The sequence below is a fragment of the Passer domesticus genome, chromosome 27 (genome assembly GCF_036417665.1).
Source record: "Passer domesticus isolate bPasDom1 chromosome 27, bPasDom1.hap1, whole genome shotgun sequence".
Taxonomy (NCBI): Eukaryota; Metazoa; Chordata; class Aves; order Passeriformes; family Passeridae; genus Passer; species Passer domesticus.
Genome location: NC_087500.1, coordinates 4,993,404 through 5,009,935, shown reverse-complemented (window position 1 = coordinate 5,009,935; position 16,532 = coordinate 4,993,404). Strand labels below are relative to the sequence as shown.

General features: G+C 69.8%; 2 protein-coding genes across 2 annotated transcripts; one reads left to right on the top strand and one right to left on the bottom strand.

Annotated features, from left to right (window-relative positions):
- Positions 1-118: 118 nt before the first annotated feature.
- On the bottom strand, positions 119-5,564 carry SGCA (sarcoglycan alpha). Its single transcript, XM_064399587.1, is given in 10 exon segments — positions 119-401; positions 1,606-1,632; positions 1,790-1,995; positions 2,611-2,773; positions 2,896-3,094; positions 3,380-3,419; positions 3,421-3,453; positions 3,535-3,674; positions 3,918-4,067; positions 4,739-5,564. Coding segments are annotated over 10 exon segments (1,182 nt in total). The 5' UTR covers positions 4,779-5,564; the 3' UTR covers positions 119-217.
- Positions 5,565-6,198: 634 nt separating this feature from the next.
- On the top strand, positions 6,199-16,324 carry PPP1R9B (protein phosphatase 1 regulatory subunit 9B). The gene is made up of 10 exons (XM_064399582.1): positions 6,199-7,848; positions 10,233-10,365; positions 10,454-10,574; positions 10,648-10,752; positions 11,003-11,138; positions 11,219-11,371; positions 11,453-11,506; positions 12,184-12,413; positions 13,617-13,713; positions 15,001-16,324. The coding sequence occupies exons 1-10, from the start codon at positions 6,583-6,585 to the stop codon at positions 15,052-15,054; spliced, it is 2,349 nt and encodes a 782-aa protein (XP_064255652.1). The 5' UTR covers positions 6,199-6,582; the 3' UTR covers positions 15,055-16,324.
- The last annotated feature ends 208 nt before the right edge of the window (positions 16,325-16,532 follow it).

The following is a 16,532-nucleotide window of genomic DNA, read 5'->3' as shown; positions in this document are numbered from 1 at the left end:
TTCATCACTGAACACTCCGTTTATGCACCGAAATTCACCCGAAAGCGGCGACACCCCAAACCCTCCGGGCAGAGCCCAGGCGGACCCGCACCTCCTCCTCCTCCTCCTCCTCCTCCTCCTCCTCCTCCTCCTCCTCCCCGCGGGGGTCCGTCCCCCCAAACCCCCCTGGACACGCCGCCCCCAGCTCTGGCGCTGTCCCCGCGGCTCGGGGGTCCCCTCAGGGTGGGAGCAGGGGGGCGCGGGCCCCGTGGCGAGCGCTGGCCATGGGGTCGGTGCGCTGGCCCGTGCGGACGTTGAACATGGGCAGCGTGGAGAGCGGCCGGGGCACGTCCCGCCGGCCGGCCATGAGCCGCAGCTCGCGCGTGTCGCCGAGGATGGAGCCGTGGTGGAACAGCTGCAGGCTGCGGGGACAGCGCGCCATGGAGCCCGGCCCCCCCTGGGGACCCTTCGCCGGGGTCCCCGTCCCGTCACTGGGGGTCTGCACAGCCGGTGTTGGGTGTGCGCCCCAAAATTGGGACGTTCACCTCAAAATGGGGGTCTGTACTCTGTCACTGGGGTCCGCACCCCGTCACGGGGGTCTGCACCCCAAAAGGAGGGTCTGCACCCCGTCACTGGGGTCTGCACCCCAAAAGGAGGGTCTGCACCCTGTCACTGGGGTCTGCACAGCCGGTGTTGGGTGTGCGCCCCAAAATTGGGATGTTCACCTCAAAATGAGGGTCTGTACTCTGTCATTGGGGTCCGCACCCCGTCATGGGGGTCTACACCCCGTCACGGGGGTCTCCACCCTGTCACGGGGGTCTGCTCACCCTTCAGTGGGGTCTGAATGCCGTTATTGGGGTGTGCACCCCAAAACGAGGGTCTGCACCCTGTCACTTGGGTCTGCACAGCCGGTGTTTGGGTGTGCGCCCCAAAATTGGGATGTTCACCTCAAAATGGGGGTCTGTACTCTGTCACTGGGGTCTGCACCCCAAAATGAGGGTCTGTACCCTGTCACTGGGGTCTGCACCCCGTCATGGGGGTCTGCTCCCCATCACGGGGTCTGAATGCTGTTATTGGGGTCTGCACCCCAAAATTAGGGTCTGCACCTCGTCACTGGGGTCTGCACCCTGTCATTGGGGTCTGCTCCCCATCACGGGGATCTGCACCCCAAAATGAGGGTCTGTACCCGGCACTGGGGTCTGCTCACCCTTCAGTGGGGTCTGCATACCATTATTGGGGTCTGCACCCCCAAAAGTGAGGGCTGAGCCCCGTCACTGGGGCCTGTGTGTCGTTTCTGGGGTCTGCCCCTCATCTTTGGGGTCTCCTCCCTGCCTGGGGTCCCTCAGAGGCTGTCACAGAAGTGAAGCAGCTCCTTGCGCCCCACCCCCCGTGTCTGAGAAGGGTTTTTGGGGGGGCCCGAGGGGTGCAGGGGGCTGGAGGGGGCCCCTTTGGGGTGGGGGGACCTTCAGGGCTCCATGGCACCCCCAAAGAGCCGATTGCTCCCTGTCCCCTTTTCCTGCCCGTCCCTGTCCCCACGCTTGGCCACCACACAGCCCCCCACAGCAGCCCCCCACAGCAGCCCCCCACAGCAGCCCCCAGCCCCCCCACAGCTCAACCCGGACTCACTCAGACGTCTGCAAGTCCCGTTTTTCCCTACAAAACAGAAGAAAAAAGGAAAAAAACCCATTATTTATGGTGAGAAGTGCTCTAACCCCCCCGGGCTGCCCCGGGGTCGCAAGAACCGGGGAAGGGACACCCGGGCCGGGGTCCCCGTGGCCCGGCAGGGTGGGGGGACCCCCCCCCGACTCACACTCCCTCCCTGCGGCAGCACATGAGGTGGCCCAGGAGCAGGCAGAGCAGCGCGGCCACCGCCAGCGGCACCAGCAGCGTCACCAGGAAGGGGGACAGCAGCTCCCGGGGGGCGACATCGCCGGGGGGCTCGAAATCGCCCCCCCCCTCCAGCACCCCCGGCCCCCACTCGGGCCCCGGCGTGCGGGGGCTGGGAACGACCTGCAGCTGCAGGGGAGGGGGTTAGGAGGGGCTGGGGGGGCTGGGGACACGAGGGGACATGGGGGGACACGAGGGGACACGGGGGACATGGGGCGAGATGGGGGGAGATTGGGGGAGATGAGGGGACACAGGTGACAAGGGGGGACGGGGGGGACACAGGAAGATACAGGGGGACAGGACACAGGGGGACACTGGGGGACATGGGGGGACACAGGAGGACATGGAGGGACATGGGGAACACAGGAGGATGGGGGGGGACACAGGGAGACATGGAGTGACACCAAGGGACATGAGGGGACATGGGGGACACAGGAGGACACGGAGGGACATGGGGGACACAGGGGGACACCGAGAGACACCAAGGAACATGAGGGAACATGGGGGACACAGGGGACACGGGGGGACACAGAGGACACGGGGGGACACGGGGGGACACGGGGGGACACGGGGGGACACAGAGGACACGGGGGGACACGGGGGGACACAGAGGACACGGGAGGACACAGGGGACACGGGGGACACGGGGGGACACAGAGGACACGGGGGGACACAGGGGACACGGGGGGACACGGGGGGACACGGGGGGACACAGAGGACACGGGGGGGACACGGGGGTCTCACCAGGCTGAGGTTGCACCAGCGGATGGAGAAGTGGGGGGCGAAGGTGTCGTAGCAGGAGGCGAGGGGACGCTGGCCGCGGTGACAGCGCGCGCGGCTCTGCGGGGACACGGCCGCCAGCAGGCACGGCGAGAAGGGGCTGTGGGAGCCCACCTGGACGTACACCCTGGGGACAGCCACCCCAGACCCGGCCCGTGAGGACAGGGCCACGCTCACCCCCGCCGCTGACCCCAAAACCCCCGCGGGGGGCCCGGGATGTCCCCGGGACCCCCCCGGCCCTGCCCGTACCCCTCCTTGCGACCCTCGATGGGCAGCGGCACGCGGCCCCCGCGGTCCAGGGCGGAGGTGACGTTGATGACGTGCAGGTCCCCGCGCTCCCAGAGCCCGGCCGAGGCCTCCAGGAACATCTCCCGCGCCGCCTCCGGCAGCAGCTCCTCCACGTCCCTGTTCCCCACCAGGAACTCGGCCTGGAACGGCGCCTCCCCCCCTGCGGGGACAGGTGGCACCCGTGGGGACACCCTGTGGCCACCGCGGGGCCATCCCGGGGGGTTTGGGGTGCTCCAGCCATACCTGGGGCAGGGGTGACACCGATGAACAGGAGAACACGGGGGACACAGGGGAACACGGGGGACACAGGGGACACGGGGGACATGGGGGACACAGGTGACACGGGGAATGCCTCCCCAGCTGCAGGGACAGGTGGCACCTGTGGGGACACCCCGTGAACACCACAGGGCCATCTCGGGGGGGGTCTGGCTCTCTCCAGCCGTACCTGGGGCGGGGGTGACCCCGATGTCGAGGCGCTGGCTGGCGGGTGGCGAAGGTGCGCCGGTTGTAGGCCAGCACCTGAGGGGACAGAGGGGACACCTGGCATGGCCGGCCGTGCTCCGGCCGCGCTGCCGTGCCCTCCCCGAGCCCGGGCCGTACCTGGAGGCGGTGGGTGCCCAGCTCGGGGGGCAGCGGGCAGCCGTACAGGAAGCCGGGCTGGCCGGGGCCGCGCTGGGCCAAGCGCAGCCACCGCGGCAGGTCCGGCCGCTGCCACAGGTGGGCACGGAAGGTCACGGGGGCTGCGGGGACACGGCCGTGGGCACGGGCACCCCAGGCGTGGTCCCACAAAGGGATCGCCCCTGGGGGTGCTGCTCCGGGTCTGGGCTGCGACCCCAAAGAGAGGGGAGCCCTCACGGGGGAGCCCAAAGCAGAGGGCGGGGACGGACGGACAGACAGACAGCCCTGCTGGGTGGTCCTGGAGGGGGCCATTGGCCAGCGCCCCCCCCCTTTTACCACCCCCAGCCCCTCGGCCTGGCCCTCACCATCATCATCCTCGCTGCCGCTGAAGGCCTCCAGGAAGGGCTCCCGCTCCAGCTCGTGCACGAAGATGGCCCCGGTCTCGGCGGAGAGGCGGAGGTCGGGGAGGACGTGGTGCTCGGGGACAGTGACCGGGGACACCGCCAGGGCCAGGGCTGCGGCCACACGCGGGGCTGGAGCCAGGGCTGCGACCGCGGCCCCTCCCTGCCTCAGTTTCCCCAGCGCCCACAGACCCCTGGGACTCTCAGAGGGGCAGGAAAGTGTCCCCGCAGTGCCAGGTGTCCCCCACAGTGCCAGGTGTCCCCTCAGTGCCATGTGTCCCCGCAGTGCCAGGTGTCCCCCACAGGGCCAGGTGTCCCCGCAGTGCCATGTGTCCCCGCAGTGCCAGGTGTCCCCCACAGGGCCAGGTGTCCCCGCAGTGCCATGTGTCCCCGCAGTGCCAGGTGTCCCCCACAGGGCCAGGTGTCCCCGCAGTGCCAGGTGTCCCCGCAGTGCCAGGTGTCCCCAGGCAGAGCGGGAGTTGGTTTAGGGAGGATGGGGACAGGGACAGGGCAGGGGACAGGACGGGATGGGGACAAGGGCAGGATGGCCCCAGCACCCTCCCCGGCCCCGGTGTCACACAGAAGTCCCTCTCATTGTCCCCGCAGTGTCCCACCCCCGTGGCACGGGGACAGGGTGGCTTTTTTTAGCTCTGGCACGTCCCAGCCCCGTCCCCCCCGTCCTCGCCCCCTGCACCCCCTGTGTCCCCCCCACTTGGGGGTCCCCCGTCCCCTCCGCGCCCCCGGCCCGGCCGTGTCCCCCGGGGGGTGACAGGGCTGTCACTCGCCTGCCAGCACCCAGAGCCGGAGCAGCTCGGGGCCCTCCATGTCCGCGGCGCCGGGAGCGGGGCCAGCGCTGATTGACGGAGGCAGCGGGGCCGGGGGGGCCCTCGGGGGGGGTCCCACAGGGGACACCCCTGCACCGCCACCTCCTGTCACCAAGGCACGGCGCTCCGGGGCTGCCCAGGGCCTCCCGTGTCCCCCCGAGGTGTCCCCAGGGCGGGTTTGTCCCACTGCCCCCACTCGGGGGTAGCGGGGTGGCGGGGGGGGGGACACTTGGGGACACCTGGGCACAGCCGGGACCCCCCGGCATGGCCACCAGCGAGACGGGAACACGCGTGTGCGCTGCGTGGGGACGGTGACACGAGCGGAGGGCGCTGGGACAGAGGGGGTGGCAGCGACGGGGACCTGGGGGGGGCGATGGCAGCGGAAGGGGAGGGGAGGGGTGGTCGTGGGGGGCCGCCCCCCCGTGTCGCGTCACGCCTCGTCACGCACAAAGGGCCGGAGGTGACACGGGCAGGGGACAGTCACACATCTGCGGGGTCCTGCTGCCCCCTCACTGTGACCGGGGGTGTCCCCTGTGTCCCCCCCCCCGCAGCAGGGACCCCAACACGGCCCCGGGGGTGGGGTCTGCCCAGGCACCCAGTGGGAGGACAAAAAACGCAAATAATCCCCCCAAAATGTCCCTGGGGGGCACACTGTACCCCCCAGCCCGGGCCCTTGTCACCGTGTCCCCTCCTGCCAGCACTGCAGGGACGTGCTGCACCCCCGGAGGGGTGGAGGGGACATCGGGGTCCTGCGGGGACACCGAGGGACAGCGGGGACACCGAGGGGCTTTGGGCGTGGGGAGGGGGAGCGGGGGACAAGGGGGTGAAACTGGGGGGACACAGGGACGGGGCTGGGGACACGGGGACAGAGCCGGGAGGGGCACAGGGACAGGGTGGGGGTACAAACTGGGGGGACACGGGGATAACGCGGGGGGGGGGGGGTGGGCACAAACCTGGGGGGGTATGGGGACAGGAGGGGGGGGACATGGGGACAAACCCGGGGGGATGGCGTGGGGACAGGATGGGTACAAATGTGGGGGTGCAGGGACGAGGCTGAGGGGACACGGGGACAGCGCTGCGGGAGAGATGGGGACAGAACTGAGGTGGGGGGGGACAAGGGGACAGAGCTGGGGGGGGGGACAGGGGGACAGAGCTGGGGGGGGGGGGACAGGGGGACAGAGCTGGGGGGACACACGGGGATAGATCTGGGGGGTGGGGGACAAGGGGACACAACTGGAGGGGGACGTGGGGACGGAAGCGGGGGGGGACACGCGGGGACAGAAGCGGGGGACACGCGGGGACAGAGCTGGGGGGTGGCACCAGCGGCGGTGCGGGCGGGGGGGGGCCCCACACTGCACAGCGCGGCTGCCGGGGGGGCCCCGCCGCAGGGAGGGGAGGGGAGGGGTCCGCAGGGGACGCGCGGGGGTCCCCATGGCCGGGCTGCGGCGGCGGCGGCGGCGCTGAGGCCGAAGCGCGGCTGAGGAAGAGGAAGAGCGGGCGCTGCTCAGACCCAGAGGGCTCTGCGGGCAGCGGGGCGGGCAGAGCGCGGCGGCGGCGGCGGCGGCTCCATCACCGGCGCGCAGAAAGGGGAAGAGGAGGAGGAGGAGGAGGAGGAGGAGGAAGGAAGGCAGGAAGGAAGGAAGAAGCGCCGCGGCGGAGGGGCCCGCGGGATGGCCATGGCCTGACGGGGCCGGGGCAGCGCTGCCCCCCGGCACAGCCCCCCGGCACAGCCCCCCGCCCATGGCGCGGTAGCGGGGCCGGGGGCAGCGGCGGCGGCGGCGGCGAGCGATGCGGGCGCCGGGACCATGCTGAGGACCGAGGCCGGCGGGGCCGGGGGGGCCCCCTCGGCCGGGGGAGCGGCGGGGGCCGGGGGGCTGCGCAGCGCGTCCCCGCACCGGAACGCCTACGAGGCCAGCATCCAGGCCCTGGCGCCCACAAAGGAGGCCGATGGCGAGGACGGCAAGAAGAGCCGCGGCAAGAAGTATGGCTCCAACGTGCATCGGATCAAGAACATGTTCCTGCAGATGGGGACGGCGCCCGGCCCCGAGGGCGCCTGCGACCTGGCCAAGGCCAAGGAGAAGCCGGTGCGCCTGTCCCTGCCCCGCGCCGGCAGCCTGGGCGACGGCGTGGACCAGGGCAGCCTCCTCAAGCTGGGCACCAGCGTCTCGGAGCGCGTCAGCCGCTTCGACTCCAAGCCCGACAAGCCCTTCTCCAAGCTGCAGGAGACCCGCAAGATCTTCGAGAGGAGCCCGCAGGAGAAGGCCACCAGCACCAAGCTGCTGCTGCGCAAGGAGCGCGCCGGCTTCCAGGACCGCAAGCTGGACGTGGTGGTGAGGTTCAACGGCAGCACCGAGTCGCTGGACAAGCTGGACGCCGACGCCGTGTCGCCCACCGTGAGCCAGCTCAGCGCCGTCTTCGAGAAGGCCGACCTGAGGAACAACCTGCACAAGGCGCAGGGCCGCGTGGCCGCGCCGCTGGGCGCCAAGGCGGTGGCCAAGCGGCCCAGGGTGTTCGCGCCTGGCACCAGGGGTGACGCCCCGGCCGACGGCCACGCCGCCCCGGCCCGTGCCCGGCCGCCCGACGAGGACAAGGCGGCGGGGAAGAGCGGGCGGCCGGTGGAGAAGGAGGCGGCCGCGCCGAGGGTGCAGGAGGTCTGCAAGATCAAGCCCGTGGAGGTGGAGGAGAGCGGAGAGGGCGAGGAGGAGGAGGAGGCGGCGGGTGAAGCGGTGCCCGCGCCCCAGCCCCCCAAAGGGGACGAGGGTCCCGCGGCCCCCCGGCTGGACGGGGGCTCGGGGGCGGCCGCGGGCGAGGAGGGCGTCAAGGGCGAGCGGGCGGAGGAGGGCGATGGCTCCGAGGAGGCCAAGAAGGAGGACTTCTCCGAGGCCGACCTGGTGGACATAAGTGCCTACAGCGGGCTCGGGGAGGACTCGGGGGGCAGCGGGCTGGAGGAGGAGGAGGAGGCCGAAGGGCTGTACGAGCCCGAGTCGGGCTGCGTGGAGATCCCAGGGCTGTCCGAGGAAGAGGAGCCCGTCCCCAACCGCAAGATCCAGTTCAGCACGGCGCCCATCCAGGTGAGCCTGGCTGGGCACGGCGGCGGCTGAGCAGGGAGGGACAGAGGGCACCCAGGGTGAGGGTGCCAGGGTGAGGGGCACCAGGGTGAGGGATACCAGGGTGAGGGGTGCTAGGGTGAGGGTGCCAGGGTGAGGGGTACCCCAGGGTGAGGGGCACCAGGGTGAGGGGCACCCCAGGATAAGGGGTGCCAGGCTGAGGGATACCAGGGTGAGAGATATCCCAGAATGAGGGATATCTCAGGGTGAGGGGTGCCAGGGTGAGGGATACCAGGGTGAGGGGTGCCAGGGTGAGAGATATCCCAGAATGAGGGATATCTCAGGGTGAGGGGTGCCAGGGTGATGGGCAGCCCAGACTGGCGTGTGTGACCCCCACGCAACCACCCCTTTGGCAAGGACAGAAAGCAGGGGCTGGGGTCTGTTCCCCATGCCCTGTGCCCCCCATGGGACAGGGCTGCCTGCCTGTCCCTATCCCTGGCCCTGACCCTATCCCTGGCCCTGGCCCTGGCCCTGGCCCTGGCCCTGGCCCTGGCCCTGTCCCTGCCCTGTGCTGGGGGAAGCAGGGCCTGGGCCTGGCTAACGAGCTAATTAATGAAAGGCCACGCCTGGACCCCCCAAGCCCGCTGTGATGGGGACAGGTGGCCCTGGGACCCGCTGTGGTGGGCACGGCACAGCACCCACGTCGTGCCCAGGCCGGGCCAAACCCGCTCCATATTTTGGGTGGGGATGCCCAAATTCCCCCCGGAGTGAGGGGCTGGGGCATCCCTGGGGACAGGGGCTCCTCCCTGCCGGGGGTCCCTGGGGACGAGGTGGCGATGGGGGGGATGTGCCCCTCGCCCTGTGCCCAGGCCGGTGCCCAGGACGGTTTCGGGAAGTGGAGGCAGGGGAGGAAGAGGAGGAAGGGAGGAAGGGGAAGTGCCTCGGCAGCGTGGCCGGGTGGGCGGCAGCACCCCCCGCTCCCGGCAGCGATCCTGCGGGGCTGGGGGTCTCCAGCCGGGATTGGGGGGGGATAGAGGGGCCGTGCCGCTATTTCGGGGTGTGCCCGGATCCCCCCGGCCGCAGGAGCAGCGCTTGCTTTGTGCCGGGTTATTTTTAGAGGCCGGCCTATATTCTGGCTCTGAGTCAGAGCGGGTGGGTGGCCCCACCTGGGACGGGGACAGCCACCGTGGCCCGCCGGGGACAGGGGTGGCCGCGAGCTGGGGTGGCCGAGGGTGGCCTTGGCCCGTGGGATGAGCCAGCCCAGCCCTGGGGAAGGTGCCCTGGCCCTGGGTGGGGTTTTGGGGTGCTCTGTTCACTCCATAGATGGAGATTTTGGGGTGCTCTGCTCATTCCATAGATGGGGATTTTGGGGTGCTCTGCTCACTCCATAGATGGGGATTTTGGGGTGCTCTGTTCACTCCATAGATGGAGATTTTGGGGTGCTCTGCTCATTCCATAGATGGGGATTTTGGGGTGCTCTGTTCACTCCATAGATGGGGATTTTGGGGTGCTCTGTTCACTCCATAGATGGGGATTTTGGGGTGCTCTGCTCACTCCATAGATGGGGATTTTGGGGTGCTCTGTTCACTCCATAGATGGAGATTTTGGGGTGCTCTACTCATTCCATAGATGGGGATTTTGGGGTGCTCTGCTCACTCCATAGATGGAGATTTTGGGGTGCTCTGCTCACCCCATGAATAGGGGTTTTGGGATGCTCTGCTCAACCCAAAGCCTCTCAATTGGGGGGGGGGCACGTGGGGGTGGGTGGGGGGGACACCCAGGTGTTAGAGCAGCCCAGCCCCCTGCCCGGGTGATGCTGAACCCCCCAAACATTGGGGACACCCACCCAGCGCAGCACTGGGGGCACATTGCAGCCCCTTCCCCACATCCCAAATCCCCCAGGACCCCGGGACGGGGTGGGGGGCACAGCAGGGGACCCCCACAGCCCCCCAGGGACTTCCCGTGGCCAGGGGGACATGGTTCTGCCCCCTGCCCTGCTGCTCCCTGCCAGCCCCAGCTGCCACACGGCTGGGTCCGTGGGTGTCACCGCGCTTTGTCCCCTGCCACTCGGCCCTAATTCCCTTTGTGGCCGGCCTTTATCCCGTGGGTGATCCCTAATCCACTCTCCCGGCTGCACCGGGGGGCTGGGGCCCCTCCAGGGACATCTGCCAGGCCTGGCCAGCCCCTCCCCACAGCCCCCCGGAGCAGGGCATGGCACCAGCCTGGGGGCCCAGGGGGGCTTTGGGGTGTCCCCTGTCCCCGAGCCACCCTCAACCCCTTTGTCCTTCCCCAGCTCCCCCTCGCTCCGGGGTTCTCTGGCTCGGTGCCACCCCAGTGGGACCCCCACTCGTTCCTGGGGGGCACCGTGGGGTTTTGCCCCCCGGCTGAGCCCTGCCTCGTGCCCCCAGGTGTTCAGCACTTACTCCAACGAGGATTACGACCGCCGGAATGAGGACGTGGATCCCATGGCGGCCTCGGCCGAGTACGAGCTGGAGAAGAGGGTGGAGAGGCTCGACCTCTTCCCCGTGGAGCTGGAGAAAGGTGGGTCCTGCCCCCAGAGCCATCCCCGGGAGCCCCAGGGCGCCCTGGGGGCGGCAGCCCGGCAGGACACGGCTCTGTGTGCCCGCAGACTCGGAAGGGCTGGGCATCAGCATCATCGGGATGGGCGCGGGGGCCGACATGGGCCTGGAGAAGTTGGGAATCTTCGTCAAGACGGTGACGGAAGGGGGGGCGGCGCACCGGGACGGCAGGTACGGCTGGGGGCAGCGAGGCCGGGGGCGGCCCGGGGCTGGCCAGGGGCTGTGAGCCTGCCCTTGTCCCCAGGATCCAGGTGAACGACCTGATCGTGGAGGTGGACGGCACCAGCCTGGTGGGGGTCACGCAGAGCTTCGCCGCCTCCGTGCTCAGGAACACCAAGGGCCGTGTCCGGTACGAGCTGGGCTTTGGGGGGGTGGGAGCCCCAAAGAAAACCCCCCCCCGGGCCGTGCTGAACCCCGGGATCCCTGCCCCACAGCCTGTCCCCACAGCGAGTCCCCCATCTCCCCCCAGAGTGCCACCCTGGTGCCCCCAAAGTGCTCCCAGCTCACCCCAGCCCCACAGCACCCCTGAAGCCACCGCTCCCAGGACAGCTGCAGGGCTGTCCCCAGGGTGTGCCCCCCTGAGCCGCGGTGCCCCCCAGGTTCCTGATCGGGCGGGAGAAGCCGGGGGAGCAGAGCGAGGTGGCGCAGCTGATCCAGCAGACGCTGGAGCAGGAGCGGTGGCAGCGCGAGATGATGGAGCAGCGCTACACCCAGTACACCGAGGACGACGAGGAGGTGAGGGGACAGCGCCGCGGGACACGGGCTGGGGGTGGCACTGACCCTCGGGTGCCAACCCCGCCCCGTGCCCGCCGCAGACCGGGGAGTACGCCACGGACGAGGAGGAGGAGATGAGCCCCATGTTCCCCAGCGGGGAGATGGCCATCGAGGTGTTCGAGCTGGCCGAGAACGAGGACACGCTGTCCCCCGTGGAGATGGACCCCGAGAAGCTGGTGCACAAGTTCAAGGAGGTGAGGAGGGGCTGGGGGAGGGCAGGGGGTGCCCGCCCGGGGGGCTGTGCCCACCCCGTGCCCACCCCGGCTCTCCCACAGCTCCAGATCAAGCACGCCGTGACCGAGGCTGAGATCCAGCAGCTCAAGAGGAAGGTGAGGGGGGGTCCTGCCTGCCCGGGGGTGGGGGACACCTGACAGCTGCCCTGGCACCCTGGATGTCCTTCTCCACCTGCCCTGCCCGGGCCATTCCACGTCCTGCCATATCCTGCCTGTCACCTGGCTGTGCCATGTCCCACCTGTCCCCTGGCTGTGCCATGTTCTGACTGTCACCTGGTTGTGCCAGGTCCCATCCCCTGGCCGTGCCATGTCCTGACTGTCCCCTGGCTGTGCCATGTCCCACCTGTCACCTGGCTGTGCCATGTCATGCCACACTGTGTCATGTCCCATTCCCTGGCCATGCCATGTCCCATCCCCTGGCTGTGCCATGTCCTGCCTGTCCCCTGGCTGTGCCGTGTCCTGCCTGTCCCCTGGCTGTGCCGTGTCCCATCCCCTGGCTGTGCCGTGTCCCATCCCCTGGCTGTGCCATGTCCCATCCCCTGGCTGTGCCATGTCCCACCTGTCACCTGGCTGTGCCATGTCATGCCACACTGTGGCATGTCCCATCCCCTGGCCATGCCATGTCCCATCCCCTGGCTGTGCCGTGTCCTGCCTGTCCCCTGGCTGTGCCGTGTCCCATCCCCTGGCTGTGCCGTGTCCCATCCCCTGGCTGTGCCGTGTCGCCCCCCTCTCCCTGGCTGTGCCACACCCCGTGGTGACCCCGCTGTCCCCAGCTGCAGTGCCTGGAGCAGGAGAAGGCGCGCTGGAGGGCCGAGAAGGCCCAGCTGGAGCAGAGCGTGGAGGAGAACAAGGAGCGCATGGAGAAGCTGGAGGGGTACTGGATGGAGGCGCAGAACCTGTGCCAGGCCGTGGACGAGCACCTCAAGGAGACCCAGGCCCAGTACCAGACCCTGGAGCGCAAGTACAGCAAGGCCAAGCGGCTCATCAAGGAGTACCAGCAGAAGTGAGGGCAGCAAAGTGTCCCCTGGGGAAGGGACCTGGCCCCGGGGTGTCCCACCCCCAGCGGGCCATCCCCCGGGCCGTGGGTCCATCCCCGTCCGTGGGTCCATCCCTGTCCGTGGGTCCATCCCTGTCCGTGGGTCCATCCATGCCCGTGGGTCCATCCCCATCTGTGGGTCCATCCCTGTCTCTGGGTCCATCCCTGTCCATTGGTCCATCCCTGTCCATTGGTCCATCCCCGTCCATGGGTCCATCCCTGTCCGTGGGTCCATCCCCATCTGTGGTTCCATCCCTGTCCCTGGGTCCATCCCTGTCCGTGGGTCCATCCCTGTCCCTGGGTCCATCCATGTCCGTGGCTCCATCCCTGTCCATTGGTCCATCCCTGTCCGTGGCTCCATCCCCATCTGTGGGTCCATCCCTGTCTGTAGGTCCATCCCCGTCCGTGGGTCCATCCCCATCCATGGGTCCATCCCTGTCCATTGGTCCATCCCTGTCCCTGGGTCCGTCCCTGTCATGGGTCCATCCCCATCCATGGGTCCATCCCCATCCGTGGGTCCATCCCTGTCCGTGGGTCCATCCCCATCCGTGGGTCCATCCCTGTCCATTGGTCCATCCCTGTCTGTGGGTCCATCCCTGTCCGTGTGTCCATCCCCTGGACACCAGACCCTCCCCAGACAGCCCCTGTCCCTGTGCCCTTGGTGTGGAGCCCTCGAGGGGCTCTGACCCCTCCCTGGCACCCTCTGTCCCTGGGCACGGACGTCCTTTGGGCAGGGACACATCCCTGAGGTGCCAAATCCTCCCTGGCACCCTCTGTCCCTGGGCACAGACTTTCCCTGGCCATGGGCTCACCCCTGGGGAACCAACTCCTTCCCTTGGCCCAGACCCATCGCTGGGGTGCCAAATCCTTCTGGGCACCCTTTATCCCCTGGCAGGGACCTTCCCCGTGGCATGGATCCATCTTGGGGGTCCTGGAGCACCCTGGGACAGTGCAAGGCGTCCCTGCCCGAGGATGAGCTTTGAGCTCGGCTCCAGCCCAGGATCCATGATCCGCAGGGCACCAGCTCCTTCTGAGCATCCCTGGGCACATCCCATCCTCCAGGAGCACCCCGGGCACCCCAACCCGCCCGGCAGGCTCCTGCCCTGGCACCCAGAGCCCCGGGATGTCCCCTGGCTGTGGGGACGGGCACCGAGCCGCGTGTCCCCGCAGGGAGATCGAGTTCCTCAAGAAGGAGACGGCGCAGCGGCGGGTGCTGGAGGAGTCGGAGCTGGCGCACAAGGAGGAGATGGAGAAGCTGCAGGAGAAGGTGGGCACGGGGCGCCGGGACGCGGGATGTCCCTGACCCCCTGCCCGGCCCCGCCGCGCCAGCGATGGATCCCGGGGATCTGCTCGGCCGCCGGACCCCGCCGGGCGGCCCCGGAGCTCCGGACTGAGCCTCGGATCCCGCCCCGGAGCGCGGGGATCTGCTGCCACCGCGCCCTGCTCCCGGACCGCGGGATCGCTCGGGATCGCTCGGGATCGCTCGGGATTGGATCGGGATTGGAACGGGATCGGATTGGGATCGGCTCGGGCGCCCCGAGGCTCCTCCCGGGCCTGGATCCCGCTCGGGACCGCGGCGGGTCGGCAGCTCTGGGGGGCCAGAGGGGACTCCCGGGGGATCCGCGGGATCCCGGGGAGCGGCGCCGGGCGGCTCCCGTTGGGATCCCATGCTGGTCATGCTGGATCCCCCACGGGCCCCGCGGATCCCGAGGGATCCCAGAGGATCCCAAAGGATCCCGCCCGGGGGGTCGCAGGGGAGGGCCGGCCCTGCCCGGCCGGGGGGCACCAGGGCACAGCGGGGAGGTCCCCAAGAGCCAGCAGAGCCCCCCCCCTCACTCAGCCACCTCCATCACCCCCAGAATGTCCCCTGGCATCCCACAGAGACTCACCCAGCACCTGCCTGCAGCCCCTTCCCCATCCCAACCATTCCCTGTGCCCCCCGTGGGCCCCCCGGTCACCCCAGTGTGTCCCCAGTCACCTCTGTGTGTCCATCAGTGTGTCCCCAGTCTCCCCAGTGTGTCCCCAGTCACCCTCGTGTCCCCCAGTCACCCCATGTGTGTCCCCCAGTGTGTCCCCAGTCACCCCATGTGTCCCCCAGTGTGTCCCCAGTCGCCCCAGTGTGTCCCCAGTCACCCCATGTGTCCCCCAGTGTGTCCCCAGTCGCCCCAGTGTGTCCCCAGTCACCCCATGTGTCCCCCAGTCACCCCAGTGTGTCCCCCAGTCACCCCAGTGTGTCCCCAGTCACCTCTGTGTGTCCATCAGTGTGTCCCCAGTCACCCCTGTGTGTCCCCAGTCTGCCCCCCACGTGTCCCTGAGTCCCCCCCGTCCCCCTCTCTGCCCTGTCCCTGTGTTCCCTGTCCCCCCTGAGCCACCCCCATGTCCCCCCCTTGTCCCATCCGTCCCCCCTCTCCCTGTCCCCATGGCTGTGCCCTCCCCCCGTGTCCCCCCCCGCCCATCCCACGTCCCCCTGCGTGTCCCCGTGTTCCCCCCGCCCCGGTGTGTCCCCCCCGGCCCCCCCCCCCCGCTGAGACCTGTCCCCTTTGCTGTTTTTCAGATCTCCGAACTGGAGGCCAAGCTGCAGACTTTGAAAAATTCCAACCCGACCTAAACCACCCTCAAACCGCAGCGATCCTGGGGGGTTCCCCTCCCCCCCCCGGCCCTGCCCCCTCCCCTGCCCAGCCCCTCCCCGGGGTGGGGGTGAGACCCCGCCAAGGCCTCCTGGTGCCCCCCAGCCCCCCCGGGGGACAGACAGCGGGGGGGGGGCTCGGGGGGGTCGGGGGACACCCCGCGTTCGTGTCTGTGTCCAGTGTGAGTCTCGTGGTGACGTGATGGACCCGCGGGGGGGGGCGCGGCCCCCCCCAGGCCTCCCCCTCCCCTCGACGTGACCCCCCCGCCCCCCCCGGACACTGGACGCTGGAGGGGGGGGGACACACAGGACAATGTCCCCCCGCAGCCCACCCCAAATGTGAGCCAGGCTGGGGGGGGGACACTGGGAGCCCCCCCAGACCCAGCTCCTTCTCTTGGGACTCACCGGGGGGCTTTGCCCCCCCCCCCCCCCCACGGACTCGCCCCCAGCCCCACACCGAGGTGACCCCGGGACCGTCGCCATGGGGGGGACCCCGAGCGTCCCCCCCTCGCCCCTCAGTGCCACCGCCGCCGGGCAGGGGGGACCCCCCAGCCTTTGCCAACCCCGCAGGGGATGGGGGGGCACCCGCCCCACTGCCCCCCCCGGGAAGGGGGCGCTGCCTGGCACCCCTCTGTGGGGACACCCCGCTGCCCCCCGCCCCCAGCCCGGGGCTTTCGCCTTCCCCGGGCGGGGGGGGCACACGGGGGTCCCGGGGGGGCGATGCTCCCCCCCCCTCACTGTAAATACCCCCCCTCCCCCTAAAATCACAGCATTTCTCTGGGGCTCGGACACCCCCAGCCGGGCCGGGGGGGTCCCGCCCTCTCGGCCGGGGGGGGATCCCCTTTAATTTTCATTTCTATTTTGCCCCCCCCGCCCCCGAGTCTCCGACAGTAACTGGATGTGGGGGCAACTGGGAGCCAGCGCTGGTTATACTGGGAAGGGGAGGCGGGGGGGCCGCGCGGGGCGGGGGGGGCGGGGGGGGCTGGGGGGTCCGACTGGATTGGAGCCACTTTGGGGAGGGGGGGGAGGGGGCTATTTAAGGGGGGGGTCCGGGGAGCGCGAGCCCCGGGGGGGGGCCGGGGTTATTTAATCTCACACGTGTACCTGTGGGTGTATATACTATATATAATGTACCTATGTACGCACCGCTCCCGCTCTCCGCGCCCGCCGCCACCCCCGCCCCGAAAACGGGGCCTCGCCCCCCGCCCCGAAAACACGGCCTCGCCCCCCGCCCCAAAAAACACGGCCTCGGCCTCGCCCCCCGCCTCATTCTGCCGGCGGATGCACCGGGGGGGCACCGGGAAGGGTGGGGGGATGGTTTGGGGTCACGGCAAGGAGTAGGGAGGGGTGGGGGGCACTGGGGAGGGTGAGAAGAACTGGGGGCACTGGGCAGGATGGGGGGAACTGGGAGGGACTGGGAAGGGCTGGAGGGCACTGGGGGAGATGGGGGCACTGGGAGG